Consider the following 17,555-nt stretch of genomic DNA (forward strand, 5'->3'; position numbering starts at 1 on the left):
GAGTCTGAGTGCCTTTAATATCGTAGCCCAATGGTCCGCGATGCTGCTTCATCGCAGTGCACAAGGCGCGGTGAGAGACCGTAACGCCCTTGGGTTTACCTGTGCTGCCCGAGGTGAACAGGATGTAGGCCAGATCACTGGGAGACACACGCCGATCCAACTTTGTAGAAGTCGAGGCCCTTATTTCCTGCTCCTCCAGGATTGACGGTACGATGACCACAGTCTGCGCCAATTCAGCAGCTGTCGCGCTGGTCGACTGCGAACACAACATCACAGATGTGTCCAATTGCGTAACAACATCCAGAATTCGCTCTTTCGGATGCTTGGGGTCCAGGGGCACAAACGCTGCGCCAGCCTTCAGCACTGCAAGCATGGCGACAACGTACCATGCCGTGTGCTCGAAGCAAAGAGGAACCTTGCTGCCGCGACCTATGTTCACAACCGAAACCAAGTATTGCGCTAGTCGGGTTGAAGCCTCATCAAGTGCTTCGTATGTCCACGAGAGCTTTGTGGACGGGTCATTGGTGTCGGAGATTGAGAAGACGGCCTCGACTCCAGGGTTGGCAAGGGCAACTTTGCTGAACTCGGTCGCGACGTCGGTCTCGCAAACCTGCATGCTCGTATCCGAAATTTCTGTCCAGCTTTCGATCTGGGCAAGGTCCTCGGCCGTAAATAATGAAACTGAGTCGAGTGGCATCGAGCCACTTAACAGCGAGAGCTGGGAAATGGCGGTGCTGAACTGCTTCGCGATAGCGCCCGCGTGGAATCCCGAAATCACAGACGGATCAAAGGTCGTCTGCAGCGTAATAGTCTCATCTTCGTGTAGAAGACACTCCATGACAAGGGGATACACGTGATAGCCGCCGTGATCTTCAATAGTATGTACGACTTCGATGCCAAGCGCATTGCTGAACTGATGTGCTGGCTGAATGACGAGGAGGTTCTGGAAGTCGCAAGCTTCGGCAGCGGTAGCACTGAGGCGGGCGATGTTCTGCACACCAAAATGTTCGTACGCAATCATGGCATTCGACTGCGCCTGAACTCGACCGAGGAACGAGGCGATTGATGCGCTCTCACTCCTCTCGGGAACATGTAACGCGATTGGGAGGGTGGCCAGAGTTGGTCCGAGCAGGGAGTCGATCCCGTCAACAGGGGCGTTGCGACCGGAAACGACTGTACCAAACACAACATCTCGCGACTGACACCATTGAGAAAGTACCAGAGCCCACGCAGCACGAAGTAGGGTGGACGTTGTAACGTCGGACGTTCCCTTGCTGGGTGAAGATATGCTCTGCTTGATCACCTCGTGGCGATTTGAGGAGGTGCCATCGCTCTTGTTCGGGGTTGGATAATGCTCCAACTTGCGACCGGGAAGGTCAAGCTCGCGCTTCCAGAAGTTTCGAGACTCCTCCACACTCGCGTCAAGAATGTACCGGACGTAGTTCTTGAAGAACCTCTGCTCCTCGCGGACGAGATCCGGAGTCTCATCTTGGTAAAAGCGGACAAGCATGTTGAAAATGTGTGGCAGACACCAGCCATCATAGACTGAATGATGAACTGTCCAGACGAAGAATGTGTCCTTCCCGTCTCGAATAATTCCCTGCCTTGACAGTGGCCTTCCATGCGTAATCTTCTCGTTTTTTTCTCGCTCGATAAAGGCCTCCAGCTGAGTCTGACCAGGCGCGATATGTTGCTGACCGAGCCACGTTAGTGGCTCCCGCAGCACAACCTGCAGAAGCTCACCACGGCAGACGACGACTCGTGTGCGCAATGTGTCGCATTTTTCGACAGTCATTTCCCATGCCCGCTGGAATCTGGGGACGTCGAAGTGTGCGGGCAGTTTGAGGACGTTGCGAGTCGTGTAGGACTGGGTCTTCTTCTGGGCTAGGGCCATGAGGCCTTCCTGAAGAGGTGTACACGGGTATGCATCTTCGATAGCATCACGTTCGACGTTCATGAGCTGCATCGCATCGCGTAATAGACTATCCCTAGTTTCGTTGGGGACGAGACTGAAGGCTGGAACCGCTCCTGTCTTAAGTGTGCCGGAGCTGGAGTTGGACAACTCGTCGGCTTTGGCAGCGACGCTGTGTAGCCTTGGGTCTTGGAATATGTCTCGGACACTTAGAAGAATGTTCTCCTTTCTAGCCAAGGTGACAAGCCTGATTGCGGCGATTGAATCACCTCCAAGTCTGAGAAAGCTATCGTCGCGGCCAATGTTGGCAGGGTTTTCGAGGCCCAGCACAGTTGCCCAAAGGCGTTGTAAGGCTAATTCTGTCGCCGTCTCGGGCGCTGCTTTGTGGCTGTTGTCAATGTCCTGCAAGCTGTAGGCTGCAAGAGCCTCTCCGGTGATAACTTGGGACAAATTCGCGAGTGTGGTGCGATCGAGTTTGGTGGCCGTGACGGTAACCATTCGGCTCATGGGCACGAAGATGGTAGGGATCATGTATGGTGGCAGAGAAATTGAGAGGGTGCTAATGACACCACTGATGAGCTGTCTTAGTTCGGTCGTTATGGGAAGCAGAAGCTTGTCAGTCAAGTCGCGCAGGCTCTCATCTCTCGAAGCCACTGTGTAGGTCTGCCCAGAGAGACTGAAGTAGACCGCGAGCGCGGCCGCCTTTCCAGGTTGATTGAACACCGACACGGCAAGCTCACTCGATGCTGGCAGCTGAGTGCGAATGTGATGCTCGATTTCGCTGAGCTCAATTCTGAAGCCGCGGATCTTGACTTGCGTATCTTTTCGGCTGACAAACTCCATGGTTCCGTCTGGATTGTAGTATGCCAAGTCACCGCTCTTGAAGAAACGCTGTTCATGGATGGATTCTGTTGGGGCCCAGTTTGGAAGCTCTGTGACAATGGCGGCCGATGTCCTCACCGGGTCGTCCAGGTACCCCTTCGTAATCGTAGGTCCATGGATCATGACCTCTCCTACGCAACCGATAGGTGCCAGGTGCGTGGGGTTGTTCGGGTCGATGATCCAGCACCGTCCGCCGATCGGGCTGCCAATGTTGAGTGGTGAAGGCTTCTGCTCAGATGGCGTGAACTCCTTCAAGCTGCTAAACAAGCACGTCTCGGAAGGACCCCATCCATTGAACAACCGAACTCGACCAACCCAAGTGTCGAGCAGGTCTTTTGTCACGGGCTCACCAGCAAGGAGCAGGAGCTCAACACCAGGCACGTCGTCAGGAGAAATGACGCGTGCGAAACTCGGTGTCAGGAACATCCAGTTAATGCGCTGCTCTGAGACGAATTGCGTGAGACTATCCTTGCGAGTATCTTCGGAAGGAATACAGATGCAGGCTCCGGAGACGAGTGGAAGCAGTGTTTCTCCAATGCAAAGGTCGAAGACATATGCAGCAAACTGCAGAATGCGCACGGCTGGTGACATGCCCAGTCTCTTCGCAATTGCGACCATAGCGGTGCTCACACCACCGTGGCGCATGATCATGCCCTTTGGAACGCCTGTCGATCCCGACGTAAACAGGACGTATACTGGATGGTTTGCTGTAACTCTAGTTTCGGGTCCGGTGGAACCTGTCGTACCCTCGCGGAGAAGAGTTTCGTCCAGATCCGATGACAGTCTGATTGCGTTTTGATGCAGGCCTGATACATATTTGAACTGGCGAGACGATGTTAATATGACGGGCGATTGTGTCTGCGCAAGTATAGCCCTGTGTCGTTTCTCGGGGTGCGATGGGTCTAGTGTTACCCAAGCGCCTCCGGCCTTGTTGATACCCATCATTGCGACCATGACCCAAACAGACTTTTCGAAACAAATCGGAATGAGCGTCCCGAGTTCGAACTTGTAAGATGCGACGAGGTAGTGAGCAAGGCGGTTCGCCGCTTTATCCAGCTCCGCGTACGTGAGAACACCATCCCATGCCGAGACTGCGGTTGCGTCAGGTCTCAAGGCGACCTGGCGTTCGAACAAGGTGTGTATACACGAATCCACGATCTCTGGCATGGCGTCGTTATTCCACGAGGATAATTGCTCAAAGTCATGAGCGGAGAGCGGGTTGACGTTACAAAGCAACTTTGGGGGAGAGGGCTCCAAAAAGGTTCCAATTCCCGCAAGCTGCTGGACGACGCTCTCAAATTGCCAACCCATGTTGGCAGCCTCGGACTCTGATAGTAGTCCCGTGTCGTAGGTGATTGTAATGTCAACCTTATTTCCATCTCCCAGGTGGCACTGAAAGACGAGCGGATTGGTGAAGAATTGACCGCCATCGACGGACAGCGAGTCTGACGTAGGCTGAATGTCGAGCAGCGAGTCCCCGAGATCGTTTCCTTGGAGCTTGGTGAGCCTAGGAGGATGGACGACGAAAAGTGACTGAAAGTTGCAAGCGTCTCGGGCTGCCTCGCTGATCTTTGCGATGTTCTGGAGGCCAACCTGCTCGTACGGGATCATGGCGTTTGTCTGGCTCTGAACTTCTCGAAGGTAATCCTTGATAGGGCGGCTTCGGTCAATCTTGATGCGAACTGGAACCGTGGCGATAGCCGGGCCGATAATGTGCTCCAGACCCTGCACCGGGGCGGTACGTCCAGACACCGTGCTGCCGAAAACCACATCATCTGAATCTGCGTGTCTGGCTATAACGAGCGCCCAGGCGGCACGCACGAGTGCTGCCTTGGTCACCCCCAATGAGTTGAAAGATTCGCTTGTCGCAAAACTCAGTATTTGTCTCCAGTTCTCGCCCTGATCAGAACGCTTCCTTCCTTGGCTGGTGCGTGGAAACGGCGTGGCGGCAGCGTTGTCCAGGTGGGCTGCCCACCAGCGTTCGGAGTCTTCAGATACCATCGTCTGTGTGTACCGAATGAACGAGGAGTATGGAGCCATTTGTTGTCTTTCAATAAGCTCCTGTGAAAATGTAATGTTGTTGTTGTATGCTCTGTGGAAGGCCTCGAGCATGAGCCTCATCGACCAGCCATCATAAATGGCGTGATGCATTGTCCACACGAAGTAAACATGGCCAGATGACTGATCCTCAATTAGAGCAAAACGACACAGGGGAGTACCGAAGCCCATAGGATCGCATTTGTCTTGCTGGAGGTAGGACTCCACGTCGATACCGTGGTGCCACGCCTGAGGTTGGGATACGACGATTTGTACAAAGTCCTTTTCTCCTAGAGAAACAATACGAGTTCGAAGCGCATCCGCAGAGGCCTCGACGACCTGAAAGGCCTGCTTGAACCTGTCGAGATCAATGGTTCTCGGGAGTCTAAAGACTGTCTGCATCACGTATGCTCCCGGCTGCTTCTCGGTGAGTGCCATGAGACCCTCTTGCAGCGGGGTGCATGGGTATGCATCCTGGATTGCAACTGTGTCATCGAGATGGCACACTTTGCTTGCATCTGCCAAGAGTATCTCGGTCGGAATAGATGACTTGAGAAGTGATAGCGGCACCGGGTGTCCAACGTCACCAGTCAAAGCTGGCTCACCCTCTTCGGCGAGTTTGTCGAGGGAGGCAGCCATCGAAGACAGCTGCGGCGTGTCGAACACCATGGCGACTGATAACTCCAGGCCTCTACCACGGGCAGCACTAATGAGCCTCATTGCAGCGACAGAGTCACCACCAAGTTGTAAGAAACTGTCATCGGCACCAATTCTGTCTGCAGCGACGCCCAAGACGTCGACCCACAGCGAATGCAATTCTCGCTCCATGGGGGTTGACGGCTCGCGCTTCTCCCTATCGGCGACAGCGAGAGAATGTAAGGCGAGTGCGTCCTCGCTGAGCTCCTTCGTTATCTTCCGTAGGAGAGCTCGGTCCGTCTTTCCAGAGAGAACCCTAGGAATCTGCTTGAACGGCATAAACAGTGTCGGGATCATGTATCGAGGCAGCTTCTGCCCGAGTGATTCGACAAGTGCCGCAAAGCTTGTCCTCATATCCGTAGTAATCGGCAAAAGAGCGGATTGGCCATGGATCTCAAGAGCCTGTGTTATTTGTGCCTCATTCAGCAGCAATGAAGTGTCTTTGAGGCCGACAAATGCCACAAGCAGCGAATCCTTCGGGTCATCGCTCATAGAGACAACGTCAGCAACGACCTGGTCGGCCTCGGCACATTGAGTGCGAAGCTGGTGCTCGACTTCATTGAGCTCGATGCGTAAACCTCGCAATTTGACCTGCATATCCTTGCGACCAAGACACTCAAGCAGACCTTCGGAATTGTATCGGACCAAGTCACCAGTTTTGTAGACCCGTCGGGACACACCAGGACCTTGATCGGGGAGCCATGCGGGGCCTTCGATGAAAGATGCCGAAGTTTTGATCGGATCGCCAAGATAATGGCGAGCCAAGAGAGGGCCTTGAATGAGTAGCTCGCCAACACAACCCCACGGTGTCAGACGGTTGTGGTCATGTGCGTCGGCGATCCAGAACGTTGTGCCAATGGCCTGACCGATGATCATGGGAGAGTCGCTGTGGTCCCTGACCATGTACGAAGAACACACGATGCAAGTTTCTGTAGGCCCATAAGCCAGAATGAGTTTGGCCTTCTCGGGACCGTCGCCTCCGTTATGCCAAGTTTCGACATTGTCGGTACGGACTGGTTCACCACCAAGTACCACCGTCTTTAGGCCAGGTACAAGCTTGGGCGAGATGAGTCGGCCCACTGATGGCGTCAGGAGAGTCCAGTTCACCTTCATCCCATTCATGGCGTTTGCGAGATCATTTACTCGCGAAGAGTCCGAAGGGACACAAACACAGCCACCTTGCGTCAAAGTCACAAGTGTCTCAATCAGCGAGGCATCGAAAGCATAGGAGCAGAATTGCATGACCCTCGAAGACGAGTTCAGGTCCAGAGACTCGGCAAATGCAGGTGCCGCAGTTGACAGGCTGCGATGCTCGATGACAACACCTTTTGGGACACCAGTGCTGCCGGATGTGAACATTGCGTAGACAGCGTTCACTGGCTTGGTCTCTGATGGGAGCAATGAATGCGGAGCAGACAACCTGTCGACGAGGGCCTGGGAGACTGTAACACAGCTTTCCGCAATACCTTGGCATGCTTTGCTTGTGGAAGGAGAAACGAGAAGAAGCCTCGCATTCGCCAGTTGACAGACGGTTCGTCTCCGCTCGACGGGGTGTGACGGGTCAAGAGGAACGAATGCGGCGCCTGCCTTCATGATAGCAACCATAGAAATAATGGCCCATGCCGACTTCTCAATACAGAACGGTACAAAAGTGTCTGGACCGATTCCGACGCCAAGTGACAGGAGATGATGTGCAAGGCGAGTCGAGGCCTCGTCTATCTGGGCGTAGGTGAATGACCCGTCCCAAGCACAGATGGCTTCCGCGGACCCCTGACTCCTGGCCTGAGAGGAGATCAAGTCGTGCACGAGCGAATTCTGTGTGGCAGGAATCTCGGAATTGAGTGCTTGGATCCTGCTCAGATCATAGGAGCTGGTCATGTTGATGCTGTCGACTGTGTAGTCCGAAAGCTCGACGGCCGTGCTAAATTGGCTCACGACCTGCTCAAACTGATGCAGAACAGTGCGCACCTCATCTTCAGAAGTATATGCGGCACTGTATCTAGCAGTGACCTGTACACTGTTGTCTTGTGGCTCAGGTACGCATTCCAGAATGAAGGGATGGGTGTAGAATCCTTCGTTGAGGGCCTGGGTCACGTTCGTCATGCCGAGCAAGTCGGCGCTGTTGCCAGATGTCTGAATCACCATCAGGGTCCTAAACCTCGTCGCTTCTCGAGCATCAGAGCTGATACGCGCGATGTTTTGCAGGCCCTTTTGCTCGAACTGGATCATGTTCACTCCCTGTTGTTGCAACTGGCTGAGGAATTGATGCTGCGATTGAGATCGATCAATGCGCACTCGGACAGGCACCGTCGCGATTGTAGGCCCGATCATGCCATCGACTCCTCCCAGAGGCGCGTTGCGACCCGACAAGGTTGCGCCGAAGATGACATCGTCAGAGTCAGTGTATCGGGACAGCACAAATGCCCAAGCCGCCCGCAGGATGGTAGCAATGGTAATATCCGACTCTTTAGCGCGAGCCAAAGGAAATTTGAAGTCGATGGATGAATCGGCGCTTTGGGTGTGACTCTGGTTTTTCCTCGCAGATCTGCTTCCAGAAGCGAGTCTGGGGAAGTCGGTGACCTTTGCGCCATCGGTTTCGGACTTCCAGTATACGTCTGATGCGGCGCCATTTGCATCAGAGAGGTAGTTGACGAAGGCGGCATAGGGAAGACCCCTGCTGACCGTTGCTCCATTGTATGCCTTTTCGACGTCTGACAGAATAACGGGAAGGCTCCAGCCGTCGTAGATAGCGTGGTGCATAGTTATGGCGAGGTACCTTGTGGCTTCATGTTCGGCTCCTGAGGCTGCACCCACCACCGCGAATCTCATAAGAGGCGTTCCATACCCAATCAGGCTGCGACTATCCCCTGAGAGATAAGTGTCGAGATCTATGTTCTCATCACTCTGCCATGCAAGGCTCTCCTTTAGTACAACCTGAATGGTCGAGGACGCGGCTTGTACGATTCGGGTGCGCAGAATGGGGTGCGATTGTACAACTGAGCTCCATGCTTGGCGGAGTTGGTCAAAGTCAAGTGATGGAGGAACTCGTAGAACATTTCGAGCAATGTAGCTTCCCTTTTGTTTCACAGAGCTTGCCATCACTGCCTCTTGGAGGGCAGTGCAAGGATAAGCGTCCTCGGCCTGAGACATGTCGGTGACATCGTCGCATTGTTGTTGAATAGCCGCGGTCAGAGACTCGATAGTGACATCCCTGGGTAGCAACGAAAATGCCGGTATCTCTTGGCGGTGCTGTGCGTCACGTATGGCCATAGTTGCATGTTGGCTGAGTCTCGGGTCGCGGAAAATATCGGCAACGGTCAGAGTGATATGTCTGCGACGAGCTGCCGAAACAAGCCGCATAGCAGCAATAGAGTCGCCACCAAGCCTTAGGAAATTGTCATCCGCCATAATTGACTCGGGTGCTTTGCCAAGAACAGAAGCCCAAATACCCCGAAGCTCCAGCTCCATGGGGGTGGTCGCCGCTCGTTTGCGCTCGGTGGAGAGTGCACCTGCAGCCTCATGTCCTTGAAGCGAGTAAGTCCCGATGCCAGCCTCAGACATGGTGCTGACGAGTTCAACAAGCTTTCTGTTGTCGACCTTGTCCGACAGTGTGAGTGGGAAGTTGCTGAGAGGAATATACAAAGACGGAATCATATACTGAGGCAGCGCCGTGAGAAGGTCGCTTGCGAGGTCAGACACGCGTGCGCCGAATGCAGGATTAGGAGAAAGGACGTGAACACCCGTCGGCGGATCCCCAGACTCCCCGGCTTCGCGGATAAAGGCAACGAGAACGTCCCTTGGCAGTGCTGTATTGGCACCATCGGATCCGCCCTTGGGCACAATGACGACGGCCGTCTGACTTGTTTTCGAGCTTTGTAGGCTTGCCATTGCCTTGACTTGGTGCTGAATTTCTCCCAGCTCAAGGCGCTGACCATTGAGCTTTGCTTGCCGATCATTGACCCTGCTCACATACTGTAAGTTGCCGTCAGGCATTCGTCTTGCCAAGTCGCCAGTGCGGTATGCTCGTTTCGCGAAGCCAGTGTTGTCCTTTCCAGTATCGTACTTTATCAAGAAGGGCGCATTGTCTATGAATGCATTCGCGGTCTTTTCGGGGTCGCAAAGATATCCACGCGCGAGAGAAGGACCTTGAGCGTAAATTTCGCCAACGCATCCCGGTGGGGTGAGGGTCTCGCCATCGGCCTCGACAAGCCATCCAATGCTGCTGGTGTTATAGCCAAGAATACTGTCTACCGCGTCCTGGATAGATCGTATCCTGTGACTGGATACAATGACGGCACACTCTGTAGGGCCGTATCCGTTGAATAAGTCGACTTGACCCCACCATTGTTCGACACACTTTCTCGTGATGGCCTCTCCTCCGACAATAAGGGTCTTCAGAGTAGGCACCTCGTCTGGCTGAATCAGTAGCGCGAAGGATGGCGTAAAGCCAGCAAAGTTGATCTCCATGTCGCGAATCGACTTTGGCAAATTGTTCATGCGCTCATGCTCCGTGGGAATGCAAACGCAACCGCCAAACATTAGAGTACAAATCGTCTCAATCATATTAGCATCGAATCCATGAGCAGAAAACTGGAGAGCGCGGGTGTGAGTCCCAAACCCCAAAAGATTACCCTGGTTTGTGCAAGTGGATGAAAGAGCTTCATGCTCAATAACGACGCCTTTCGGTGTACCTGTTGTGCCCGAAGTGAAGAGGCAATATGCAGCGGTCCGGGGGGTAGCTCGCCCTTGGAGCTTCGTCGATGCGTCGCTGGGTAAATGGAGAGACAGCAAAAAATCCAGTGTAATCTCAACAACAAACTCCACGGTTCCGGTAGTCTCCTGGGACATTTTCGTGGCAGTGTAAGGTGTGACGAGCATGAACCTTGTACCCAACTGCTGCACGATCTGCAGGCGTCGTTTTTCGGGATGAGAATGTTCTAGTGGAACAAATGCCGCGCCAGTCTTGAGAATGGCGATTTGTGCCACGGCATACATCGTGCCTTTCTCGAAGCAACATGGCACGAAGGCGTCCACTTCTAAGCCAAGTGATACCAAGTGCAGCGCAAGTCTCGTGGCCAACTCATCGAGTTCGCGATAAGTGAAGGTTTGTGTCATGGAGACGAGCGCTGGCGACGAAGGACGCTCTAATCTCCGTCGCGAAATAATGTCATGGGCACATTCGGATACCAAGGTCGGCCGCTTTTTGTTCACTTTCGACACATGGTCCTGAAGCTCTGCGTCGGATGCCAATGCTACTTCGCTCAAAGGGGTTGTCGCATCAGCCCGAGTCAGCTCATCCATGACGTGAGCGAGTTGGTGGCAAATGGTCTCAACCATGGCCTCTGAAAGTACATTGTTGTCAAAGCTAATGTTGACGCGCAGTGACTTGCCCGGCTCGTCAATAATGCCTTCCAAGATAAATGCATGTGTATGAAAGTTGGCTCCATGCATAGCCGCGTTGCCTAAGTCAAGCAGCTTCGTCGTGGTAGCCTGACAGCTACCCTCCTCTTGGGGCGTTTGAAGCACCAGGAGAGTCTGGATACTAGACACATTCTCTGCTCCGTCTCCAAGTCGCGCGATGTTCTGGAGGCCGTATTGCTCATATGCCAGCATGTCTGTCGTTGCTTCTTGGAGTCTTCGTAGATAATCGTGGACCATCTGTGAAGGATCTAGCCGAACGCGGATAGGGACAGTATTGACTGTCGGACCAACAATCGATTCAATTCCCTGAACACCAATACCGCGACCTGTGACGACAGCCCCGTACAGGACATCGTCTGTTCTTGAGTACTTTCCCTGAACGATGGCCCACGCGGCGCGGAGCAGAGTTGTGGTCGTGATGTGCGAATCCGGGTGACGAGGAAGAGGCATCGAATGAGTCACGAGGTTTTCTTTGCGGATGTCGTCCGAATTCTTGGCGGTCGGGGGGAAAGAAGGTCGAGAAGAACCTTCCAGTTGGGCGTGCCAGAAGGATGCCGCGTCCACGCCGGCAATAGACTGGGTATGTTGGATGAAGCGCGTGAATGGGATCGGGTCTTCGAGATCCGATGTGCCGTTATTATAGAGCGCATTGACTTCGTGTGCCACGATACGTAGAGACGGCCCATCATACATGGCGTGATGTGCTGTCCACACGAAGGAAATTCCCCTGCTGTCTTTGGGTTGGATGAGCGCATACCTGGAGAGCGGCTTTCCCGTCGCCATAGGAATCGCAACATCACGGCGAAGGTAGTCGTCCAAGTCATCAGACTCAATCCAGGGCATCGTCTCAGCCTTTAGTACAACCTGAACCATGCCAGCTGTTTGCGCGTCAACGATACGCGTGCGTAACATGGCGTTTCGCAGCATGACGTTGCGCCAGGCTTGCTTAAATCGGGGTACGTCGATGTCGGAAGGCAGCGTAAAAACAATACGTCCCGTATAGGACGTTGGCTGCTTGTATGACAAGGCCATGAGTCCAATCTGCATGGTCGTGCAAGGGTAAACGTCGACGATGTCGCTGGATGAGACCATGTCGCACATCCTGGCTACCTCTTGCTTCATATCATCAATGTCGGTTTCGTCCACGAGTAGCTGGAATGGCTGTGCATCCACGGCTACCTTCCCGTCAATCAACGTCGCAGCGGCCATATCTTTGAGTTGGGGAGCTTTGAAGACCGTAGCAACGTTCAATACAAGGCCCCTCCGAGCCGCGAGATTGACGAGCTTCATCGCGCCGATGGAATCGCCACCTAGAGCAAAGAAGTCGGTGTGGCGGCCGATGATGGTCAAGTTTTCGATCCCAATAGCCGCAGCCCAGATCGTCCTCATTTCATTCTCCAGCCGCGTGGTCGGTTCGTCGATGCCCACGACGTGTTGGCCCTCAGGAGCGAACTTCAGTCTCTCTTCTGGACCAATATCCTTCACGAGCGAGACGAGATGACGCCGGTTAACCTTTCCTGATGACGTCCTAGGAGGAGTACCGTCTAAAATTAAGTAGCTTGACGGCATCATGTAACGAGGGAGTACTTTGGCGAGATACTGATGAGTCGCGGACACCAACCGCTGCCGTTCTGGAGAAATAGGTTCCGCCAAGTGAACCTCCTCGTCGTCATTGGCATGTGCATCCCACATAAAAACTGCAAGATACTTTGGCTCGCTGTTTTCTCCACGCACAATGTCAACCATGGCGTTGGTGGTGCTCGGCATCGCCTGGAGGACACGGGATTCGATCTCGCCGATCTCGACCCTTTGCCCATGTAGTTTGATCTGGGTATCCTTCCGCCCGATGAAGGTAAAGGTTCCATCACCATTCTGGCGAACCAAGTCACCGGTGCGGTAAAGTCGTCGCTTTACTTGTCTCCAGGCACTCTGTTGTATCGGGGGCAGCCAGTCAACATCCTCCAGCCAGTTGGCAGTGGCTTTCTCGTCGACTCCTTCGAGATATCCTCGAGCCAACATGGGCCCTTCGACAAGCAGCTCTCCGATGCATCCTACTGGAACAAGTTGCTTGATGTCTCTGGGGTCAACAACCCAGAAAACGGTTGCTAGTGGTCTACCAAGGTTAGCCGTTGAAGCTCCAAACTCACCGAGCTCAGTGTTCCACGCTGCCGCGGAAGCCTCAGAAGGCCCGTATGCACCATGAAGAACCACCTTGCCTCTCCACTTGTCTGCTGTTTTGTTAGTGATTGCCTCACCCATAAGCACCAATTGCTGGATGCTTGGAACGTCGTCGGGGTTCAACAACCCAGCGACGGTAGGAGTCAGGTAGACGACTTCGGCATGGAGCTTGTTGATGCTTCCAGCCAGGTCACTGACTCTCTCTTGCTCATTTGGCATGCAAATACAGCCTCCATGCATGAGCGTAATGAGGACGTCAAAGATGCCGACATCAAATGTGAAGGCGGAGAACTGATAAACTCGAGTTCCGGGCCCAATTTCCATCTTAGGCGCCGTCGCGACACCCGTGGTGCAGAAGCTGCCATGGGAAATCACCATGCCCTTGGGCTTACCAGTACTACCTGACGTGAAGATAGCAAAGCTTGCGTGATGTGGTTGCACGGATTCTTGAGGGTGTTGGTCCTGAAGAGGAGCCTCATTTTGTTCCAGTGAACGGACGGATTGTTCGTCCACGAACAATAGCGTCTCCAACCCGCTGAGCAGCTCGACAGCTTCTTGGCACTCCGTTGACGCCAACATCACAGTCGCCTTGGTGTCGTCCCGTATTCCCTGCAGTCGTGCCTGGGGCGCCGTCGGGTCCAGTGGTACGAAGCCAGCACCGGCTTGCTGCACAGCAACGATGGCAACGACAGCCCACGCAGACTTGGGGAAGCAGATGGGAACAAGGTCATCAGGTTTGACACCCGCTCTCCGCAGCCTGCTTGCAAGCTTGGATGCAAGCGCATCCAGCTCAGAATATGTGAGGTCCTTGTCCCAAGATGCCACAGCAGCACCGTTGGGCTGGCTGTGAACTTGTTGGGCGATGAGCCAGTGTGTACATGCCTCGGTCGCTGGGCTCAAGTCTCCCTGAGCCTCGAACACGCGACCGAGGTCCTTAGGGCCAATGGTTTGAATGTGCGAAACTTGGCTGTCAGGATGCTCAGTGATGGACTGGAGTATGTGGGTGAACGAATCGACAAGGCTTGCAGCGTTTTCCTTGGACAAGGAGGTTGTTTTATACGTAAAAGAGAGAGAAAGGGTGTCGGAGGCCAGCTCAGCGAGCAAAGTAACATCGTACTATGAGAGAGTTTTGGTCAGTGAACGAGAGTGGTTCTTGGTCTTTAAAAGCCTACCTCGCTAGACGCTACAGTCTCTGCAACTTTGAAGTATATGTCATCGTCACTTGTGCCAGCCTGATCCGGAGATGAGTAAACGAAAGACAATAGTGTGTTGAAGAGTGATCGTCCGCCAAGTTGCAGTGAGTTCTGGATGCTCGCCAAGCTGCAATACTGATTCGCAATCGCAGCGCCGGATTGTTTCTGTATGGCATGCAACAGCCCAGTCAAAGTTGCCGCGTCAGTAAAGCCGAATTGGACTCGGCAAGTGAGAAGGTGAATGAAGGTGCCAATCATGTTTTGTAAGCCAGGGACCGGCTCGTCGCGACCCGACGCAAGGTACCCAAAACACACATCGTCGGTTTGCGTGTAGCCTCTCAGTATCACTGCCCACGTGGCTTGCAAGAGGACTGGGATAGTTATCCCGAGGGTTTTGCAGAATTTTTGCGCTTGCGACGAGGCTATGTTGACCTGAACGGTTCGGTCTTCCCTGGTAGTTGGAGCATCTGAAGATGTGAGCGATGGGAAGTGGCAGGGATCGAGGCCACTGAGTGTTCGCGTCCAATATTCCAGAGGCTCCTCTAGTGAGTTACTCCTAACTTGGGCGATGTAGCGGCCGAGGTGGTAAGACTCGGTTTGGGTTGCCGAGCCGCCGATGCGTCGCCTCGAGTACGCCTTCCTCAGTTCCTTCAACAGCAGCCCGGCAGACAGGCCATCCACGATAGAGTGGTGGATCTCAATCTTACAAAAGACGCTTCCATCGATTGTCGAGCATGTTGTTAATCGGTGCGCCGGTCGCAGTTCCGAGAATGTAGCCGACTGTTGTTGCTCGAGCAGTTGAACAGCCTGCTTACCGTCTCTTGCCGACTCCTTCAAGCGCCGGATGTCACACTCGACGCCCGTGAGGACGATTTGGTCGAAGCCGGCACCATTGCGTACGCTTGGGGCAAACACAGTGCGCAAGGCTCCATGATGCGCGACAACATCGCGCCACGCCTGTTCAAGTAGTTCAAGATCAATTGGGTCGTTCGTTGTGCCCTTGGCCACCTCGAAGATTCGCTCGATTCGATAGCTCTCTGGAAAACGAATCGCCGCTAGCAAAATGCCTTCCTGGACCGTAGTGCACGGATACGCGGTCTCCAGGCCAATTTCACCATTGCCGTTGCTGCTCGCAACGATGCGAGTCGCCGTCGTCTCTTTAAACCTGACCAGCTCGGACTCTGAAAGTTGAAGAAGTGGGAATGGATTTTCATGTGTCGTTGCAATCGTTGGGGCTGGGCTCGGAGTCTTCTTTGCGGCACCGTTTGTTTCGGGTGACTGAAGTCGCGCAAGCTGCTCAAGGCTCTCCGCGAGAAGAATGTCGGGAACTCGTAGTCGCAACGTCTCGTCCAACTCGGCGCATCGTGCCATGAGCTCGATGGCGCTAATGGAATCGCCGCCTTGTCGAACAAATGATTTGCTGGTATCAATGTCGGCAGAATTATGACCCAGTACCTCGGCGGCGGCTGCAACGATCAGATCCAGCTGAGTCCGTGGCATCGTCGTTTTGCCGCGGTCTGACTCGGAACCGCTGCTGCTTTCCTCCTCGCCATGAAGCACCATTCGCTGCAGCTTTACCGTATCCACGGCACCCGTATCTTTCAACGTCGGTAGTCTGTCTAGGACGATCCATTTCTTCGGAGTGGTAAACTTTTGCCCCATTCTGGTATCGCTGTTGTACAACTTCTTCGTATATTGAACGAGAGACTTGCGGAGTCGCCGAACAAGCACGGAGTCTGGCTCACGACCTTCATTGTCGCCATCGGATCGAGAAATGACGATAGCCCAGGGCGCTTCCTCCTCCTGATCACCAGACTTCGGTGTGTTCAGCACCTTCGCTTGAGACACATTCTGATCGAGTAAAAGGTGCGCCTCGGCCTGGGCTGTCCAGTTGATCGTGGACTCCATGATATCGATCGTCGAGTATGGTCGTTTATTTTGATTTTCCTTTATTACGTCGCTCTTACGTCGCTCAGCGTGAATAGCGATGCTCTAGACTCGGGTCCTGTGTGCCTTGCTTTACGCGTATATCGGTTCTCTATCGTGTCGAGTATTGGAACGAAACGGCGTTGTCTTCTTTGCAAGTATATTCGCCCCCAAAGCGTCCACCGAAGCTCGAGGGTTGAATCTGGATCGAACCTCAAATCCACAGAGCTAGGGCAGCGATCTAGCTTGGCGGTGATGGCAAAGAATTCTGGCTCGAGAAACACCAAGGATTTTGCGCTGTATCGCGACAATTGCGTGCCAAAGGCGGTTCGTTGCTTCTGGCCGAGCTTCTACACTAACGACTGGATGCAGACAGCCATGCAAATCTGGGGACTATGGTAACACGGCTAGCACGCTCGCAGTTCTGAAGTTAAGCTGTTCCCCAGCTACTCCACTGTTGCGCCACCTGAGCTCCGGGAGCGACATGCCGGGACAGTGTATGGAGTGCCTCAGCGCCTAGTCAGATCCAGGCTATGCTAGGAGAAAGCGCATCACTCCTGGTTCACTCAGCCCTGTCCGCCAGCAGGTGCACTCAATCAGCTTAGTCTTTCTGGCTTCCCCTGCACATCGTGGCTGCCTCATGGATCCGAATACAAGTTTAGCAATGGTGCCTGGTAAACTAAAGGGAGCAGCGAGTGAGCAGCGACTGGCAGGCATTCTTCACGAAGCTGTCTTCGATGGCTACTGACACAGTACGGGACGGTGAGGCACATGATGACCATATGGTTTTAGCATCACTGCTTGTCAGCCGCTCAACGTGAGGGCCTTAACATGAAGCTAAGGCGGGTTATAATTCTGCTTGCTGAAACACATCGCCGCCACCACGTGGGAGAACAACACTGAGTGGCAATGTCTGTCGCACAACATTACAAAGCTGACGGACAGTGCAATCTATGAGCCTCCTCTGAAAGCTGCTCGCAGCAGGTAATGAGAACGTGCATGGACTGGTGGGGTGGCAGCATCATCTTCCGCATGTGGCCGTAGCGATGTAGTGCCTGAGTAATGCACCCGATTTGGTAGTTGAGTTCAGGTCCCGCCCCAGGGTCGATCAGCCTCTTACTCATGTGCCACAAGGGGTAAGGATTCGGCAGGCCCAGTTGAGTAATGCTGTTCATCAGCTCATGAGCCCTGACAAGCGCTACAACCAGCAAGTGACACCGCACTCCCTATAACATTTCTGCGTAATTTGCAGGTTGCTTACTTCTCTGAAGCGTCCCAATTATCAGTATGACCCCAACCCATTTTTAAAG

The 17,555-nt window shown here is 53.8% G+C and overlaps 2 protein-coding genes across 2 annotated transcripts; both read right to left on the reverse strand.

Annotated features, from left to right (window-relative positions):
* Positions 1 to 134: 134 nt before the first annotated feature.
* On the reverse strand, positions 135 to 10,485 carry JDV02_002864 (NRPS; the record flags this gene model as incomplete). Its single annotated transcript, XM_047983941.1, has 2 exons — positions 265 to 10,485; positions 135 to 223 (listed from the first exon to the last, which is right to left on the reverse strand). The coding sequence occupies exons 1-2, from the start codon at positions 10,403 to 10,405 to the stop codon at positions 135 to 137; spliced, it is 10,230 nt and encodes a 3,409-aa protein (XP_047839913.1). The 5' UTR covers positions 10,406 to 10,485.
* A 249-nt stretch (positions 10,486 to 10,734) lies between these two features.
* Positions 10,735 to 16,227, reverse strand: JDV02_002865 (NRPS; the record flags this gene model as incomplete). The annotated part of the gene is made up of 3 exons (XM_047983942.1): positions 10,735 to 10,779; positions 10,862 to 14,242; positions 14,299 to 16,227. 3 exons carry the CDS (start codon positions 16,225 to 16,227, stop codon positions 10,735 to 10,737), a joined length of 5,355 nt encoding a protein of 1,784 aa, XP_047839914.1.
* Between the last annotated feature and the right edge of the window lie 1,328 nt (positions 16,228 to 17,555).

The sequence above is a fragment of the Purpureocillium takamizusanense genome, chromosome 2 (genome assembly GCF_022605165.1).
Source record: "Purpureocillium takamizusanense chromosome 2, complete sequence".
Classification (NCBI taxonomy): Eukaryota; Fungi; Ascomycota; class Sordariomycetes; order Hypocreales; family Ophiocordycipitaceae; genus Purpureocillium; species Purpureocillium takamizusanense.